Raw genomic sequence first — 20,731 nt, forward strand, 5'->3', positions numbered from 1 at the left:
ACATTTGTACTTAATACAAGTTTTTACAAATTTATATATAATTAGTGGATGTGCCAGTTTCCATTTAAAGTTGGAAGAAACCAATTTTGATTTGTTTTGCTGAGAAATGGAAAGGAAACAATGACCAAAAACATTAACTGGTGTGTTGCTTCCACTTCTTCTCAGGACAGAAATAAACACAATAACTGAAAACAAGCATCCTATACATAAAAAAAAAAAAAAAAAAAAATCTACACAGTTCAGCTGGGAGTACTGCATTTAAGACAGTTTTAAAGTTGTACAGTAACTGCCCATAAAAGGTTAAATGGGGCTTCTTCAGCAGTCTTTGTGCACTCTGTTCACAACACATATAAACACATGAGCAAATCGGCAAAATGCTTCGAAAGGCAGTCGCAAACACCACCTCCAATTCTTGTAGATGCTTCAGCAATGAGCATTTCAAATGAGATGGCTGACCACAGTAACACCCAGTGGCCGAAAGTCTGCTATAAAATATCCTTTCCTGAGAGTCAATCAGGGCTATAATGATACCACATCACAGTCACAAGACATTTACATATGAATGAAGTTTACGTACTGGTAGGTTCTGATAATAACTGTTGAAGTAAACTTTTCTTCTGGTCATTGGGTTTAGAATCTTCCACCTGTGGATGATATAAAATAAAATAAATGAAAAATAATAGAATAAAAATAAATTAAAAACAATATTCTTTAATAAGCAGATTATTAAAACTAGAAATAAGCACCATTAATTCCTGTTCCAAATTTTTAAAAATTTATTTGCTATGTTATGATTATGTTGAACTTTTACTAAAGTATTCACATTTTAAACAACTTTTAAATCAATCTACAGTATGCTCATTCTGTTGTTGTTGTTGTTATTATTATTATTATTATTTATATAGTGCATTGCTATCTAAAGTCATATTGCACATTGTATACATTATGACGACCACAAGCACATGGCCAACCTGCATGCTGTGCAAATTGAAAAACACATATTTTTATTCATAGGTAACAAAACAAATGGAACATTCAGCCACAATAACACAAAGTTCGCAATCTTCAAACCCAGGGATTGACCGAAACAAGTTGATCATGTCCCTCATCTCCTTCAGTTCAATTCTGCCCCTCTCCTACGGTTTCTTCTGCAATAGGCCACAGTTTTTTCCAATAAATTTTTTTAAATACTGTGCAGTGAGTGATTCCCACGTGTCAACTAACACGTAGCAACTGTCCTTGAGACTGAGCTTTTTTGTAAAAACTATCATGCTCTCTTCGTTGCTTTCTGCCAAAACCAAACGATGCAACAATAGGTTTTTGTAGATTCTCTTCAACTTTTCGATGACTGCCTGGTCCATCGGTTGGAGGAGTGAGGTAATGTTTGGCAGAAGAAGCATGACTTCGAATCCATTGTCTATTTTGTTAATGTTTCCACTGAAGGATGTGATGGCGCGATGTCTGGGATAAGCAAGACCTTGCCAATTTTGCCTTCTCGTTCACGTTACTTTTTTTGACATTTGGAATAAAATTGTTGGCAAACCAATCATAAACACTTCTGAGTTCATCCATGCTTTTTTTTTTTTTGAGCTTTATAACTCACAGGGAGACAGGAGACATTTTTAAAGCTATTGAGTTTCTTTGATTTTTCCCATCAACATCAATGGCAAAGCAAGATTCCCATTTACATTAGTGCAAACCATAGCCGTAACTCGCTCTTTAATCACTTCAAACGGGGGAACAGCTGTTTCACAGCAAGATGTAAGAGATTTGAGGCAGATGACTTCCAGTTTATTCCAGTCTTGTCAGCATTGTATACATCATCTTTGGAATGTCCACTTTCCATAAGATTGATAAATTTTTTTTAAAAACAAATCTGCGGTAGAAAAATCACAAAAAAGTTTTTCCCCTTCAATGTGAAGTTCTTTAAGATTTTTAGCCAGCTTGTACTGGCTTGAAAATCTGAGGGACCACCAATTTTTTTTAAAAATCCAGAGCTTTTTCACTCAGCAAAGATCCAGATATGGGTTCTTTGGGGAATGGTTATTAGCTATTCTCATAGTTTCATTTTTATCACCATCATCTGAATCATGTTTTGATGCAAACTTCAAAATTTTTTCTTGTTGTTTTTAATGTCTATTAACCGTATAAATAAATGTTCAGAATCTTTTCTTCATTCCTATATCTAAACTTCATAAACTTTTATTCTCCGTATCTCATGCACATATTGTGTTTGTTGCAATTTCTGCGTGCCATTTTCTTTGTTATTGATTAACGCTTATTTTTTTTACCATTTTAGATTTTACAATCCAAAAAAAGGTCAGTGAACAGCAATATCAATTACAAAGTGTGTTGAATAACGGATTATAAAGTGTTATGTTTAGTTTGAAATGTATATTAAGTTATGTACGTAAGCGTAAATTTATTTTTGTTTTGCTAACCTTGTGGATAATATTCTTCCGATTTTCACATATCATTTAATTTTGTTAATTAGTAAGGTAATAAAAGTGTAAATTTGTGATTTATAGTTTCATTTTTAAAGACTGGATAATATTCCTCCAATTTTCGCTCATTAGAATTGCCATTTAATAGATTCAAAATTCAATTCGTAAACATGATCACGTTAACTGGCGCTTGTTGTAATTACCTTATAGCACCTGCATAAAAAAAAAAAAAAAAAATGGATGCTGGCTCATTCAGATTATTGATGCTCTACTGTACAATTATATTTAATGATTCTGAACACAGCTGGGAACTTGCTACACACATTCCATTTGGAGCCAACAAACTTGACTGCAGTAAGGGAACATGCTCTGTCTTAGCAATTCACAATAGAAGTCATTTGGCTGCTAAACTAAGTCTGTAATTACCAAATTTAATAATAAAATCACACAGCTTTTGCTACAAGTGTACTAAATATCTGAAGTTTTAACATTCATTGGATTATATCAGTATAGAAATCACCTTAATGGCAATGTTATTAGAACTGTATTTAGTTATTATTATTACTGTTTGTTTTTTTTTACTGTATATACAGGGTGATTCAGGAGAAATAGTGAATATTTTGGGAGGTTATAGTATCGATTATTCTGAATAAAATTCATATAAACATGTGTCCAATTCTCAATGGATGCAGAGATACAGCTGTTCGAAACTGGTGTACACAGCTCCCTGAATGTCACCCGGATGTGACCAAGAAGCAGTTACATCCTGACGCTGTTTGGTGTTAGAAGTGTTGCTAATAATGCCGCATTTCTTCACACATGCTGAATATGTTGATACGGTGTTTGTCTACGGTTTTTGTGTTGGAAGTGCTACTGCAGCTTGCAGAGAATACCTTGACAGTTTCTTAACTGCGGAATACTGGAAGAGTTTCCAGTGCTGATATTTTTCCGAATGTGCAAATGAACAAAATGTGGGTGAAATAGAACACATTCTTTAGTCAGTAGAACTCAGTCCTACTATTAGTACATGAATTTCTCACGTATTGGTGTTCCACAGACAAGAATATGGCAAATGTTACGTGAGCACGGCTTGTATCCATTTCACATAAAGTGGGTGCAACACCTTCAAAAAGGAGATGATGCCCAGTGATTAGAATTTAAAATGCTAATTGCCGATTAATTCCATTAATACTGTTCAGTGATGAAGCTACTTTTACCCGTGATGGTAGCAACAACACCTGTAACTCTCATAGGTGGTCAGGTGAATTCACATGCCACAGTAGAAACAAAGTTTCAACATCACTTCTCAGTAAACTTGTGGTGCAGTATCATCAACAATCAGTTGTGATACAAAATCGTCTTACAGGGGGCCCATTTACCTAGAATTTCTGCAAAATGAACTTCCACTACTATTGGAGGATGTTCTTGGCTACAAGGATTGGTATGTACTTTCAGCATGACTGAGCTCCTGCATATTTTACCCGTCTGGTGACCAATATCTAAATTGAACTTTCCCTGAATGATAGATCAGCCATGGTGGTCCCATTCATTGGATATCACGGTCTCCAGACCATACTCTGTTAGAGTCTTTTGTTTGTGGGATGGATGAAAAGCGCAGTATACAAAGAAAAGGTGAATACAGGATCTCCCCGACTTACGTAAAGGTTGCGCTCCGTGGAACACTATACAAGTCGGATTTTACATAACTCGCAATTTCCCCGAGATAATTGAATCAAAAAAGAAATGTTCCATGAACATGTAAATAGAATTATTTATCATATTTATTGAGGTTTTTATCTCATGCGCAGGGAAAAAAAAAAAAAAAAAAAAGAGGAGCAGGCATAATGCCGGTAAGTTTTACCCCTCAAGCATCACTGCTAGAATTGATGTCTTCAATTGATAAGTATGCCGCTGCGGAGGTTTAGATTTAGAAGGGTCTGGCTGCTCAATCTTACGAAAGAATATATTAATGGATGACTGGACAGTGGCTTTTTTCATCGTAGATTTCTTTATAGCAAGCATATCATTCACCCTTCTGTTAACTTTTAAGAATCATTCGCTGTCAGGATCCATCTTTTCGTAACTCGTCATTTCCGATGCAATTTCAGTTATCAGTATTATCGCAAATGCAATAAGATCGAGTTTACTACACGTTTATAATTAGATGCACTAACAGAAAAGCCCAATAAACCGGTAAGTGCAAATTGTTTTATTGTTTTATGGTCATGACTTCCAGAAACATGCTTTAGAAAAATATCACGAAGGTGTTCAAAATCGATTCTTATAACGGGAACATATAAAACAATGAAAGGGTAGTGCAATTTCCATTATAAATATGATCTTTTAGAGAGATAAATAGCTTAGTAATACAGCGAAATTCTCAACTTCCAAGGACTTGGAATGAATTACAAAAAAAAAAAAAAAAAACCCGCAATAAAATCCCAATGTGTTATTAGGTTCACATTACAATATTTTCATGATACCTCCATTTATTCCCACGCGATGCAAAATACGAACGTTTTTTTTTTAAGTTTGCACCAGCTGGCAAAAACTTATATAAAGTTGAATTTCTGTAAGTCGGGGAGTTCCTGTACAAGAGATGAATTGCTCGCTTGCATTTTGGATACTGGTGCCTTCATAATGGAACACCAAGACGACCTGAGAAGAACAACACGCTATATTACCAATATTACCACAAGAGTTGCAAAATGCACTGAGGTTGGCAGTGGGATTTTCAAACATATATTGAACGGTAAAAAATTTGTCAATTATTTGTGTTTTTTATTGTTCAAAAAGTCAATAAATACAAACAATAAGTCATTTATTATTCTTTGATACCTCTCATAATGGCTTTGTGCGCACCAGTTTCAAACAGCTGTATTTCAGTATCCATTGAAAATTGGTCAGCTTTTTTACTTAGAATAACCTCCCAAAATATGTACTATTCCTTCCTCCTGAAGTGCTCTGTGTAAAACATTAATACAGAATATCTTTGCTAATTCAATTTCAGATTATTTGAATTGTGATAAATTTCAAAGCCTCTACAATTCCCTAATTAATGATACTCAGTTTTATAAATATTTTAGTATGGATTATTTGAAACATGTGGACAACACAATTCAAATTTGGACTTAGACTCACTACTTACAAACAGCAGCATCCATAGCTAAGTGGTCAGGAGCAGGAGTGAAGTAGCACATGCTCTTTGAGTAGACCTGGATTAAATATGGTCGATCTGCCAAACTGCACTAGACCAGCGTGGCACATTATGGTCCATTTCCCTCAACATGAACTGTTGAGGAGGCTTCCATCCTGTAGTGGACTGATAATGGCTACAGTTTTTACTTACAAATAGCTCCTCTAATTTTAAGTCTGCCAATGCGAACTACAGGCAAACTATGTCATAAAGAGATTGAATGGAGATATCATGAAATTTTGCTAGTGTACTGCAGAACAGTACACCAGCAAATTTTACATTCAAACAGTAGCCATTCATTATATGGCACCTTTAAATTTTACATTTCTCTTCATTTCCCCAAGAATTGCATGAAGAATCATGGAGATGCACATAACGGTAACTTATGTTACAGGTGCATATGTAATGCGTTTTGTATGTCCCACTAAGGGGGGGGAACACAACGATCAACAATGATACAAAAAGTGGTTTTCCATTGCAGGTGCTGTGCATCTTTCAAATCAAGGCACGTGTGTGCTCAATTTGAGAGAGAAAGAATGATAATGAATATGCTTTTGAGAAAAAAATACTTTTGAATTGGAGCAATTAAAATTAACTATTCTTCCAAAGGAAGAATAGTTAATTTATTTCCACACATCTATTCTACAACTGTCTTTCCTCAATTTGAATCTATACCTCCTCAGGTTCGTAATCTGAACAAGAGGAAGAATCCCATCAGCACTGAGCTTGCTCAACATGTTCAAGGCGTTATACACCTCAATCAGATCACCTCGCAGGTGTCTAGGCACTGCAATTTGCAAAACTTAAGTCTTTCTTTGTAAGAGAAACCTTATGCTCCTTTCGCCAATCTCGTTGCCCTTCTCTGTACTTGTTCCACCAGCTCTACATCCTTCCTAAAATGAGGCCTCCAGACCTTTATACAGTACTAAAGGTGTGGCCTGACCATTGCCATATACAAGGGGATAATCACCTCCTTATATTGCATAGAACCTCAAACAAAAGATTTGATGTTCTCTGTGATATTTATTTCGTCAGGGCCCAGAGAAGATTGTTTTCGGCTATCGGAAATTGATTGATGAAAAGAGAAAGTCAACACTGTTCAGATATTTCTGCAACGGTCATTTCTTCATTGTGTATTTTATGTCAGAGGTTCTCAAACTTTCTCGGTTCATGGCGCCTTTAGTGTCTCAGTAATTTTTTCAAGGCGCACCCAGACCAAAAGAAATACGTAACAGTTCCGTTTAGTAGTTAGGTCCAAACAACTTAACAAGAAATGCCGAAACTGTGAACTACCTCGAGCTAGTAGTTCGCGCGGTGTCCGACAGATGTCGAGTATCGTTGTGTTTCCCTCGAAAATTTAAAATATTCCGTGGCGCACAGTTTGGGAACCGCTGTTTTATGCAATAAACATTTAATTCCATAATTATTTTCATTATCTTTTACATTGTATACAGTTAAAAAAGTTATTTAAATGGTATTTTTTAAATTCATTATGGACATTCCAGGTCAAGGACCAATTATAATTTTTCCTATTATTATATTCGATTAACGAGTTTCTGTTTTGCGCAATGCGTTGCGGGACGAATTAATCGCATTAATCGAGGCCAGCCTGTATATGATATAAAGATATTTTTTTGCATCCAGTTCCTTTGTGACCACATCATAGTATCCAATCAAATTGGTCAGACAAGACCTCCCTTTAATAAACCCATGCAGTGTCTTAATTATTACTTCAGTCTTGTCTATGCAAAGATTGGCAAGTTTTGTTTTTGCAGCCTGTTATGTATTAAAACAGCTCTTTTAATGTGTTGTTTATTATATATAATTGCACATATCTTCTAAAGGGGGAATATCCACATTTTGGTATAAAATTTACTGCTTATTCCTTCACGGAATCCGTGAAAATTTTTTTTCTCTTCTAGCACTTCAGTAAACTTTATAACCCAGGGTTAACTACTCTTGCATGAACCGATGATCAGAGTGACATTCCTTTCAAGCAGTTGAGGGAAGAATGTCAAGTTTGTCGGTACAGGGAAAAATGTAAGTTTCTTACTTTGCGACTGTAACGAAAAAAAATTTTTTTCACCATACAACACTATGCATTTTTTGTGTATTGCTCTCAGCTATTCTAAATTGATGTAAAGCAGATCACCAATTTATGTTAATGTAATTAGCAAGAACAGCAAGTGCTTAAGTTCACTGAAAACATTAATACTAAAAAAAAAAAAAAAAGAAATTTGATCCATTTATGCATGAACTACAGCTATTAAACAGCAAATAATTTTTCAAGATATGGATACTCCAACTTTAACAGTTACATACCAAAGGTAAATGACAATGCTCATTTTAACATATTAAAGTGCAGCTTATATACTGTTGCATAAACCAGGGCAATGTGGCATTAAGGGCAAGTTACTGCTATGCATTAAGGGATGGTTAAATGGAAGAAAACAGAGTGGTCATCAATGGGCACTGCTGGACTAATGTTATTGGAGAATTCTCCAGGGTTCTGTGTTGTTCTATGTTTTTAATACAGTAAAACCCAGATAAGAATGAAATGGGACTGAAGGTTAGAACTTCTTAGAAGGGAAAATGACTTAAGGGTATGAAATACAGTCCATTCCGGTTATTTGGGACACATCTGGCCTAGTGCATTTTGGCCCGATTAAGCGGCTGCCCCAATTATCCGAAGTTTCACATAAATAGTTAAAAACACACTGTACAATCAAATCACGTTACGACGAATTCACCATAGTCAAGTACCGTTCACTATACGATATGTAGTAAGCGCTGGTCATTGTGATCACTTTTACAAATTGAATTTCAATTCTATTAAACAGCGATTCTAATTAGAGAAAATAGGAGGAATATTATCCACAGGCTATAAAAGAAAAGATATATTAAGCACAATTTACCCTTTATTACCTTACTAATTTTTTTTTTTTTTTTTTGATTTGGTAGTTGTTGGCGCATCGGCTTCTGTGGCCATATTGCACCTCCCAAGGTTTTTGCAGTACTTTGATCCAAGCCCGAGGCGGGAATCGAACCCGCGACCTTTGGGTTGCCAGGCAGGTACTTTACCCACTCGGCTAGCCCGGTCGGCTACCTTACTAATTAAAAAATTAAATGATACGTGAAAATCGGAAGAATACACGTGATAATCAGAATAATTAATACGTACTGTAATATGTACATACAAACTAGTTGACATTTCTGTTCACTGACATGTTTGGGTGGGGGTTAAAATTTAAAACAGTAAAAAGATAAGCAATCAATAACAAAGAACATGGCACACACAAATTGCAAGTTACACGATACGTGCAAGTGAGAACGGAGTAACGAGTTACAAAGCTTTAAAAATAGGAATGAAGAGAAGACCTGAAAATTAATTTTTTTATATGATTGAAGATTCCATGAAAGTGTAAACACATTTCACCATAATAACCCACAGAATTCCAGCTGTCGGTATTATCACAAATTCAGTAAGATCGAGTTTACTGTCCATTTATGATAGATTCACTAACAGAAAAGCCCAATAAACAGGTGACTGCTAATTGTTTTATGGTTGTGACCTCCAGAATTTCGACTGAACTACGTGGTACCGTCTGAGACAATCGTAGGGTAATCTCCAGTGCTGTGGTCTCCTGCCCCAATTAAGCGAAGTAAACCCTGGCTGTTTTCTCGATTGGTTTCTGTTTTTTAAGATTTGCCCCAAATAAACGGCTGCCCTGATTAACCAGAATCTACTGTATTAACTACAAATTTAAAAATGAAAAGATACACATACACAAGTTAAAGATAATTTTTAAGTACTATTTCAGAATTTATAAATATTTTACTCTGCCTATGGGAACCATTTTTAACTGAGGATTTATAATTTTCTAATTGCTTAGCATTCTGTTCATTAAACTCATTACCAAGTTGGAAGAATGAGCTCCTTTGAAGTTTCAACATATCTTAAAAGGCCTCAATTACAATAAGACAGAGCAAGAATCCACCACATAATTCAGAACTGTTCACAACCATCAGAGCTTAACGGCAAATCTTCACTGTGTTTCATGCGGTCAGTGCTATCCAATTATGGATATTGATGAAAACAATTGCAATAAGTCACTTCCATTATATCAAAATGTTTATACAAAAAGGATTTAGTGCCGAAAGCCTCGGACTACGGAAAATTCACTAATCAAACAACTTGCTTGCCAAGCATCATTTTAGTTTGTAGTAAATCACAGACCGAAGTGGATGAAACGGTCGTTTCTGTTTTATCTCATATTGTGAATGCCTTCATGAGTTACCCTGATATTGAACTACCTAGAATAAGCAACGCTTCAACAGTGGATTCTAGAATAGGCAATACTTCTTCGCCAGTGGATTCTCGGCAGATACCACCACCCCTGGATGGTGGTATCTGGCGAGAATAAGTAACATTAGTCTTTCTCCACTGGCGAAGCTTTGCTTATTCGAGGTAGTGCAATATCAGGGCAACTTGAGTTGCCCCAATATTGCACTACCTCGAATGCCATTTCACCTACTTCGGTGGTTTACTACAATCTAAAATGATGTTATACACTAACTTGTTCGATTATCAAAATGTTTATATTGTTTGATATAAAAATAAAGAATACCTATATTTAAAAAACGTATTAAGTGGGCAAACATCATTATAATAATACACTGTGTATTCTTTAACACAAACTTTTTACTCGGGAAACTTCTTGTGCGGGAAATTAATACATTACAATGTATCGAGTTGAAATTGGGAATTAAGAAAACAAATCTACTTCTTATGCAGGAATTTCTTATCTGGGTTCCACTGTATTTATTAATAATACTGATGAAGGTGTATGAGGCTTAACATCAGAGTTCGCAGATGATACTAAGGTAGGCAAGGGTGGTTAACAACAGATATCAGGGTGAGCTCCTGCAACAAGACCTTGGAAAATTGGTTCGATGGGCTGAGAAATGGCATTTGAAGTTTAACACTGATAAATGCAAAGTACTGCATATGAGTAGCAGTAATCCCAGAGTAACTTATCAATTGTGTGGTACTACACTCAGGATAGTGGAAAATGAAAAAGACCAGGGGTAACTGTGCAGTCACATATGAAATTCTCTGAGCAGTGCAGACATGTGCCAGAAAAGCTCATGGGGTTTTGTCAATTTTATACAGAAATTTTGCTAGAAGGGAGGTGATTATCCCTTTTTATAAGGCCATGGTTAGGCCAGATCTTGAGTATTGTATACAGGTCTGGAGGCTTCACTTTAGGAAGAATGTAGACCTGTTGGAACGGGTGCAGAGAAAGGGAAACCAGACAGAAAGGATTCAGTTCTGCAAATTGTAGCTTATGATGACTAGGCACTTGCGGGTGATCATCTGATTGAGGTGTTTAAGGCCCTGAATGGATCGAGTAAGCTGAATGTGTAGTGTGTGCGCACATTTTTTTTTTTTTTTTTTTTTGGCTGATGCTATATAACTTGCTTTCTTGCATCATTTGCCACTTCTACTACTATTACATAGAAATCTGACTAGTAAGTGACAAAAATGAACATTAGTAATCTTGTTATCACATGCAAGAAATTTATTGAATTTCTGCACAGCACAACTGTTATCTCTCTCTCTCATACGGACTAAATCAACACATCAATCATCTATTGAGAAATGTCTACTATAAAAAAAATCTGCAGTGCTAATAAGACCTTTGTGGGTTAATTAATACTGACATGTTGGAATTTGTACGGATACTTCAAATCATCTTTTTCTTTTAGCCAGCAAGTTGTTAACTGCTGGAATAAGTTACCTTCCTGGGCTGCTAGGGGAAATTCAAAGGTCAGCTGGATTATCTACACGAGGAGGGAATCACATTTATTTATTTTTTTGGCAAGTGCAGCAAAAGCCTGTAGCTCACTCACACTATACTAATAAGTAATACCAGTGCTTTTTTTGTGATGGTACGCAACGGTACAGCGTACCGGCACCTTTATTAACAGTGTGTGACATTTGCATGCAGCACATTTCGAAATATTCAGTAATTTTTTCCCCCACATGTTTCACCATTATTCAAATACCTATGCTTAAAGTTATTTAACTAAATTTGCATTTTTCACTGTCTGTTGTTAAGATATTTTCTATATAAAACTTTATAACCATTTTTGGAATTTTAAATTACTCAGTCAGATCTCTGTTTAACGAACTTAAAACAGTTTCGGTTGAGCGAAAAAAAATTTCATATAACCAACAGATTAGGGAGACTTGGTACGCACTGTTCACACTTCTGGCCTTTAGGCAATTAGTGCTGCTGCACGAATTAAGAAAGCTGAAGGGATTATTCTACTTAGTGATACTCGTAAATCCTATCTGACCATCTGTCCCACATATCGAAAACTTGCACTGGTCAAAGGGTATTCCCAATGCGAACAATGGGCTCTGGTCAACTTTCAACGGTAAGCGCCCTTTTCGGGAATTAGGAGAGAGTGGTTTTTTTTTTACAAACAATCAACTGCTGTTTTGTAGAAGCGTGTTTTTTTCCGTAAATGTTTCTGTAAATTTTTCATATCTCTATTTACATGGTTACAGTATCTCAATGACTTTAACATTTTGGACAGTTTCAACAAAAAATCAGATTTAAGAACTAGTTCAAAGAGCTAATGACAATATCGATAACAAGAAAAGAAAAATGAGGATAACGAAGGTATTAAACCTTCTAAACATGAAATGTTGGCAGCTTTTGAAACTTCGTTGTGGCCTGCAGTGTGAAGATGTTCCTGAGAATACAAAAGGTATGTTAAAACAAATGTGAAAATTTTTTAAATGATCGATGTACAGTAAATACAAAAGATAACCAAATATTTTGAAAAATAATTCTTAAGTGTACTAATACTGTGCGCATCATGTCGTATGAAAAAAAAAAAAAAAAAAAAAATGTATCTTAATTTGTTATGTACAGTGAAACTTCCCTTTAACGGACAGCCATGGGGAACGAAAATGTGTCCGTTAGAGAGAAGTGTCCGCTAACAAGAAGTCTGAGGGCAAAAAAAAAAAAAAAGAAGGAAAGAAAAATCGTTAAACGTTTAATGTAAAATTAAATTAAAATATATACAGATTTTGAACAATATTTTTGTAAATAATATACAATTACATACACAAGAGATAAAGTAAAATCGTTAAACGTTTAATGTAAAATTAAATTAAATTATATACAGATTTTGCACAATATTTTTGTAAATAATATACATACAATTGTGCTATGCATATTATGACTTTATCTTAAGAAAAATACATACAGTAATCACTTATTTTCTTCTGCACCTTCTTCCGGCTGATAATTTTGATTTTAACATTTGTTTGGAGTAAAGAAACCATCGAAAGTCCTTCGGTATCTTCTTCAGTGGCGAAAAACATTTTTAAACGATTGATTTGTATGAGCGCTTCTTCTATTTTCATCGGTGGTTCGTTGTTAATATGTTCTTCGACAGAATGACCTCCTTCCATTTCTTCAGCCTCGTGACGAACTTCTAGAAAAATATTGATGATAATGTCGTTGATATCTAGAGCACCATCTCCAGTAGTGAGGTTGGAATCTATATCTTTGTAAGCCAGGGTCACTTGTAGCGGAAGTATCGTACATTATCAATAGATGTTGAAGTTCTTGTTCTTCTTGGTGTTCCACATTGCTGTTCACAACTTCAATTTTTGCGTTTGAGAAACCAGACTTTACAAAACAGTTCACAACAGTTTGTTTTCTAATTGTGTTTACTGAAGAGGAAATCCACTGAATCGCATCTAGGATGCCGATTTTCTTTGCAAGGTCACTCGCACATGTTACATCGTTCATGTTTGCACAGAAAACGTCTTAAAACACGTTTTCTGTAGTGAAGTTTAAAATTTTTTATTATCCCTTGATCCAAGGGCTGACACTCTGCATATGTGTTTGGTGGCAGAAAAACGATTTGAATGTTGGACAATTCAATGTGCGGGTGAGATGCAGCATTATCCATGAAAAGAATAGTTTTTCTGTTTTGACAAATCATGTTTTGGTTAAAGTGACTTATCCATTCGCTCATGATATCTCGTGTCATCCACGCATTTTTATTAGACTTCCAGTCAACATTCAAAAGATTCAACTTTATGCTCTTGAAACAACAAGGATTTTGTGGTTTTCCTATAACAAGAGGTTGTTCAAAGTCTCCCAGCATATTTGTACACAATAGTACAGTCAAGCGTTCCTTACAAATTTTTCCGCCCTGGCACTTTTCGTTTTTGAGACTCATTGTTTTTTCAGGAAAAGCTTTAAAAAACAACCTTGTTTCGTCACAGTTGTAAATATCCTTAGCTTCAAAATCACGACATAAATCTTCCAATTTGATGGTCCACTCTGTTACAACCCCAGTATCAACAGATCCACCTTCACCACTTACGGTTTTCCAAGAAATTTTATGCCGAGTTTTGAACTTGTCTAGCCATCCCACAGAAGCTTTGAACTCATTTACTCCCATAGATTTCGCAACCTCCAAAGCCTTTTCCCTAATAATAGACCCATTAATGGGAATTTTTTTTAGCACATTCGCGACAAAACCACTCATACATAACATTGTCAATTTGAAGTCCAACAGTTTTCGGGAATGATTTTTGAACCTGATCATTTCCGTGTTGCCAAAATTGTTTGAGCAGTTCATTTTTTTTCTTTAGGATGTCGCTTACCTGCGTCTTTCCGATTTTGAATCTTGCAGCGAGATTGCGAACACTATTTTTTTGCCGATCATATGCATTAATGAGTTCGACTTTATCTTTTAAAGTTAAATGTTTACGAGAAGACATTGTGCACTTCACACGACACTGAACAAAACTGAAACTGAAAAGACGAAAGGCCGACCAAATTCGCCCCCCCCCCCTGCACACACCGAATTCATCAGAAGTTTTACACGTGCCTTAAAATTCTTGAAAAAGGGTTTAGAACTGTGACGTAAACCTTGATAAAATTCAGAGAATTGGAAATAGAAAATAAACACACGATTGAGGCAATACGTGGAAGAAACGTTCCTAGAAAAATGGCCGTGAGCTCGCCCGCTGTCCGTTATGGGGAGATCAAATTAAGTGCTAATCTAAACGAAACAGTGCAGATTGCCTGTCCGCATCTGTTACAGAGAATGTCCGCTAGACAGAAGCTGAAAACACGTTAAAACCAATGGAGGTGAGGTGGGGAATTTGAAAATGTCCATTGTAGAGAGATGTCCGTTAACGAGAGGTGTCCGTTAGGAGAAGTTTCACTGTATTTCTGAATGTTGAATTATTTTTCATTGTGGAAAAGGTCATATTTCTTTATAACAAAATTTTTGTTTAACAAATTTTTGCAAGGAACAATCGACTTAGTTATATAGAGGTTCCAACTGTAGATTTACTTTATTGGGGATTATCTCACTTTCGCAGGTGTTCTGTTCATCTAAGAAGTACCACCCGCTTCGTGAAACTCATGTACCTCTTTCTTGACTCTCACCCCCTTTGGAAATGCCATTTCCTAGGAGCTCCTATTGGTTCCCCACTAATTTTTCTGCAGCTTTTGTTACAATGTAAAAGTTTGTTCAACACAACTTTGTATTTGTGCATTTTCAATTCAGATGCAACAGTTTTATTTATTTGCCCGTGCGGTAATGAGACTAAGTGAATTAGTATTAAAAAAAAAGCTATCTTGAACCGTAAAGTACAAAATGAAAAGAATTACTAGTTTCTTCTCATGCTCCATAGTTAAGCAATTAAAAACAAGTGAAAATGTGAGTAAAGACCTAATTACAGAAACTGTGTCAAACACTGCTTTTGTTCCTGATGGTATCCGCGTCCAACAGCAAGGGTTGACTGACATAAATGAGAGGTCAAGTTGCTGGACTGTTGATCAAAAAATGACTTCTGTGCTAAGTATAATTGGCTAAATTATCAAAATAAGAGACTTGGCTGTGCATTATGTAAACAAATTGGAACTCTTGGAGTGGAAAAGAAGATGGGCATGAAGATTTTTAAGGAATGGGCAAATAATGAAATTACCTATTTTGGCGAAAGCAGACAGCAACAGCTAGCCTTTAAGAAAGAAAATTTTCGATCACAAGGAAACAGCGGGACATAAAGCTGCTATAAAACTGCATGTGGAAGCTGAGCAAGGGCCCATGAAAATCTGTGTTTAAAGAGTTTATCACACGAAAAATTAATAAGAGCAAAAATTTTTCACACCGCATATAAGGTGGCCAAAGAAAATCAGCCTTTTTATAATTTTGAATCAGAGATTGTAATATTGACCTACAAGAATTAAATGGGATTGACATGGGTTGTATTCTTCATTCAACAAACATTTTCATTAACATCTTGAACCACATTAGTGATGAAATGAGAAAAAATTTGGTTAATAAAATCGTTATGTCGAACAGTAAAATTTCACTGATAATTGACGAATCGACCACAGTGAATAAGAAATCTGCTTTGATTGTTTAAGTTCGAACTTGTACATTTGACTGTGGAATGAGATCTCCAGTAAATTTGTTTCTGGACTTGATTGAACTCGAAAGTGTTACTGCAAAAGGGATATTTGATTCTCTGCTCGATTGTCTTCAGTCATACAGTATGACGGAAAACTATTTAAAAACCCACTTAGTTTGTGTCACGTGTGATGGTGCAGCTGTTATGATGGGTAGTAAAAGTAGCGTTACGAAACTAATGAAACAAAAATTCCCTTCTTTAATACTGTGAAATTCGTTGCAGGTATCGATAGATTTAAAGCATTTATTGATAAATGCTTTAAATCTTGATAATGTACGATACTTTAAACTTTATGTCATGTACAATGCGTCGCCAAAAAATTCCAGAGAATTGAAGGTGTGTGTAAACTCGCTGGATATTGAACTATTAAAAAGTGGCAAAATTTTAAGCATATGATGGGTGGCATCGAGCTTCCGGTCTGTTTCAGCTGTTTGGAATAACTATGAGGCGTTAGTTAATCATTTTCAAGAAGCAAAGACTGACTCTATGCGGGACCAAAAAGAAAGATGTACATATGAAGGATTGCAGAAGAAATTACGACTACAAACTTTATATTAGACTTAGGTTTAATGTGTGATGCTCTTCAAGAATTATCAGACTTGAGCTTGGAATTGCAGGAGCACAATATAGATTTGTACAGGGCGAATAAAAAAATATAAATTGTTGTACAACTTTTTCTTGAAAGACAAACAGTTCCGGGACAGTATTACAGAAATGCCGCCAAAAATCTGCGATTTCAAGGAGTTTCACTTCATTGGAGAAATTATTCTCCAATCGATCCAGAGGCTTTCTACAGGACTTTGAAACAATCAGTAGAAAGCAGGCTGCTTGATAGTAAAAGTGCTGATTTCACAGTGTCGGCCCGAGTACTTGATAGGAAACATTGGCCTGAATATATTAACTCTCAAGTGACATTTGGTAAGAATGAAATTAGAAAATTATCAATTAGGTTTCAGTTAAATGAAAGAGATACAATTCGTGGGTTTCGGGAATACCTAATTGAAAAGATGATTTCGGAAGAATTTAATGAACGCTCCGAGTAGGATAGTAAATTTCATCAAGTGAATGCGAACGAGGATTTTTACAAATGAATCTGATCGTCAGCCCAACCAGAACTTTGATGATGACAAAAACAGTTTCTTCACTACTGTTTCTTAAAATTGTAGGCCCGCCGCTGACACGCTTCAATCCAGCAAAATACGTTGATTCGTGGCTGCTTCGGAAACGTCATCTAGCAACAGACACAAACAGTTGTTTGTTAGGTTTTATTGGTGCATTAGCAACTAAGGCTATAATGCGCCAAAACTAGATGATATTTAAAATTTTAATTTTACTGACCTAATTATTAAGGTCACCAAGCCAAGATATAAAATAACAAAGGTATAAAATGTAAAAAAGATAAAGAAATAACATCAACAAATAAATTTTAAATACAAGTAAAAACCTTTATTGATTTAAAATAGCTAAAAACAGCAGACACATTGTCATTGTCAGATAAAATCTGACAGTGTATAAGGCTCAGTCAGATGGTTAAAAGCGGTAAAACGGATATTGCTAAAATCTTGACAGTCAACTAAAATGTGTCTAATAGATAAAATTGTGCCACAGGACTCACACATAGGAGGGTCATCAGCCCTCAGCAAAAAAGAATGAGTCAAATGACTATGTCCTATGCGGGTCCGGGCAAGAATAACTTCCTCATGATTCCTGCGCAGACTTGCCACGGTTGAATTACAGGCTTTATACGATATAATTTATTCGTAGTCTGTCTATTCCACGAATCTTGCCATTGGGAGTGTATCTTCTCGTGTATTATTTGCCTGTAGTCTGTATAAGAGACTGACAGGCAGCGGTTATTATTGGGAATTGTTGATTTGGCTGCTGTGTCAGCCAAATCATTTCCACTAATCCCAACGTGGCTAGGAATCCAGCAGAAGTGGATATCATATTCACGTTCATAGAGAAAATGAATCTTCTGCTGAATACAAGACAGAACCGGATGAGGATTATATCTCATAGATATTAAAGCCTGTAACACACTGAGAGAGTCGGAATATAAAATGAACCGTTGGTATTGGCATTTACTAATGTGATCCAAGGCTAACTCTATGGCGTGCAGCTCTGCAGTAAATATACTGCACTCAAAGGGAATCTGTTCCGATGTAGTGCTGTCTGTAAAGACAGCAGCAGATCCCACATATGATTCCGACTTCGAACCGTCTGTGTAAACTGGCGCGAAGTCAGAATGTTCAGCTCAGTGTGTTGAATAAAGCTGCAGGTAGACAGATGATGGAGTGTCCGACTTTCCCCAATTTCTAAGGGACAAGTCACATGTTGGAACATGAGCATGCCAGGGTGGAAGGGGTTGCTTTGGTGTTTGGGCAACCTTGTCTACCATGATATTAAGTTCTTTGAGTAGCTCTTGGAGACAAATACCAACAGGACGACTGGCAGTCTTACGGGTATTGTACAAATTTTCCCATCGTGGCTCAAAAACGAATGGCCACGTAGGATGGTCTGGCAGGGATTTCAGTTTTAAAGCGTACTTTAAAGACAACTGCTTACGTCGAAGCGATAACGGTGGTTCATTTGCTTCGACGTATAAGCTCTGGACAGGAGATGTGCGATATGCTCCAGTAGCTATACGGAGGGCCTGATCATGGACAGGGTCAAGCCATCGAAGGACACTGTCTCTGGCTGAGGAATATACCTGGGACCCATAATCTAATTTGGATCACACAAGTGCACGGTAAAGCCGTAGAAGGGTGCATCGATCTGCTCCCCAAGATGTAGAAGAGAGCGAGCGGAGAATATTAAGCCTTCGAGTGCACTTTGTGCGGAGTTGACGGATGTGATCCAGAAAGGTCAGTTTTTTTTATCCAATATGAGTCCCAAGAATTTTGTGTCCGCTGCTACTGGAATAGCATTTTGTCCGAGCCTTAATTCAGGTTCAGGATGAAGATTACGCTTGCGACAAAAGTGTACGCAAATGGTCTTTTCCGGCGAGAACCTGAAACCATTAGCAAGTGCCCAAGAACTAAGGCGATCGATGGCTTTCTGCAGTTGTCTTTCAATAACCCTCATGTTGCATGACTCACAAAATATGCTAAAGTCATCAACATAGAGGGCACAGTTTACAGTTGGAGGAAGTTGTTCTGTGATGGAATTTACTTTGATGGCAAAAAGCGTGACACTTAATACTGATCCTTGTGGTACTCCCTTCTCTTGGCTGAAGGAACGAGAGAGTGAGGATCCCACACGAACTTGGAAAGATCGATTGCCTAAAAAGTTTTTAATAAAAATGGGGAGTTGCCCTCTAAGACCAAGACTATGCAGATCTTTTAAGATGCCAAATCTCCAAGTTGTGTCATACGCTTTCTCCATGTCAAAGAACACTGACACCAAGTGTTCGCGTTTTAGAAAAGCATCCCGGATGGATGTTTCCAGTCTAATAAGATGGTCCAAAGTGGAGCGGTTCCTTCGGAAGCCGCACTGGATGTTGGAGAGAAGGTCATTTGTTTCTAAGTACCATATTAAACGAGAATTAACCATTCTCTCCAGGATTTTGCACAGACAGCTTATCAGAGCAATAGGACGATAATTCGGAGCAATATGGCCTTAGTTGCTAATGCTCCTAAAAAAAAAAAAAAAAAAAAACAAACAACAAGGACGATAATTGGTAGTGACTTTTGGATCCTTTCCTGGCTTAGAAAAGGCAAGAACGATTGCCTTGCGCCAGGAATCCGGAAACTGCCCTTCAATAAAGATTCTGTTATATAGAAAGAGCAGATAATCCATAGATTTTGGTGTAAGATGTTTAATCATTTCATAATGGATGCCATCTGGTCCAACGGCACTTGTTTTAGAAAGAGTGAGGGCAGTTTTCAGTTCCTGCATAGTGAATGCCCCGTTGTAGGGATAGAAACTCTTAGACTTAAAATTAAGTGCCTGTTTTTCCAGTTTATGTTTCAGGACCAGGAACTCTGGGGAATACGAAGATGTTGCAGAGATGTTAGAGAATGTTTCCCCAAGAGAATTGGCTATTGCAGTTGGATCTGCAATAGTGCATCCATTATAATCTAGGATTGAAGAAGGGTGGGATGTATATTTTCCCTTCATTTTCCGGATTTTATCCCAGACTACCTTAGAGTTGGTAGACTGGTTAATGGATGATGTAAAACGGATCCACGATTCCTTTTGACTCTGACGGCGGATATAGCGTGCTTTGGCTCGTAAGTGTTTAAAGGCTATAAGGTTGGTCGTGGTAGGATATCGGTGGAATATCCCCCACGCTTTGTTTTGAGCCTTTTTTGCTGCTGTGCATTGTGAATTCCACCAAGGTTTGGGAAATGGTGGAAACCGGGCAGATGTTTTTGGAACAGCATTCGCAGCTGCTTGGACGATAATTTCTGTTATGTATGTTACTGCATCATTGATAGGCTCCTGACTTATGGTGCTGAGATCAAAATTTGCCTGATGTTGGAAGGCAGACCAGTCAGCCTGATCAATCTTCCACCGTGGTAACCTGGAAGGAAGATACGGTCTCCCACTGTATAACGAGGTTATCAC

The 20,731-nt window shown here is 36.6% G+C and overlaps 1 protein-coding gene across 2 annotated transcripts in view; it reads right to left on the reverse strand.

The window, feature by feature from the left end:
- Window positions 1–238: 238 nt before the first annotated feature.
- The window catches only part of LOC150084471 (uncharacterized), a 1,198,120-nt gene continuing 1,177,627 nt past the window's right edge, over window positions 239–20,731 (reverse strand). For both annotated transcript variants that reach the window (XM_090376097.1, XM_090376096.1), the window contains one exon: window positions 239–644. In XM_090376097.1, coding sequence (XP_090232223.1) covers window positions 570–644 — 75 coding nt within the window. In that variant the 3' untranslated portion in view covers window positions 239–569. The remainder of the gene's footprint in view (window positions 645–20,731) is intronic.

The sequence above is a fragment of the Mastigoproctus giganteus genome, chromosome 6 (assembly GCF_048544385.1).
Source record: "Mastigoproctus giganteus isolate SK-2022 chromosome 6, ASM4854438v1, whole genome shotgun sequence".
In the NCBI taxonomy this organism is placed as follows: Eukaryota; Metazoa; Arthropoda; class Arachnida; order Uropygi; family Thelyphonidae; genus Mastigoproctus; species Mastigoproctus giganteus.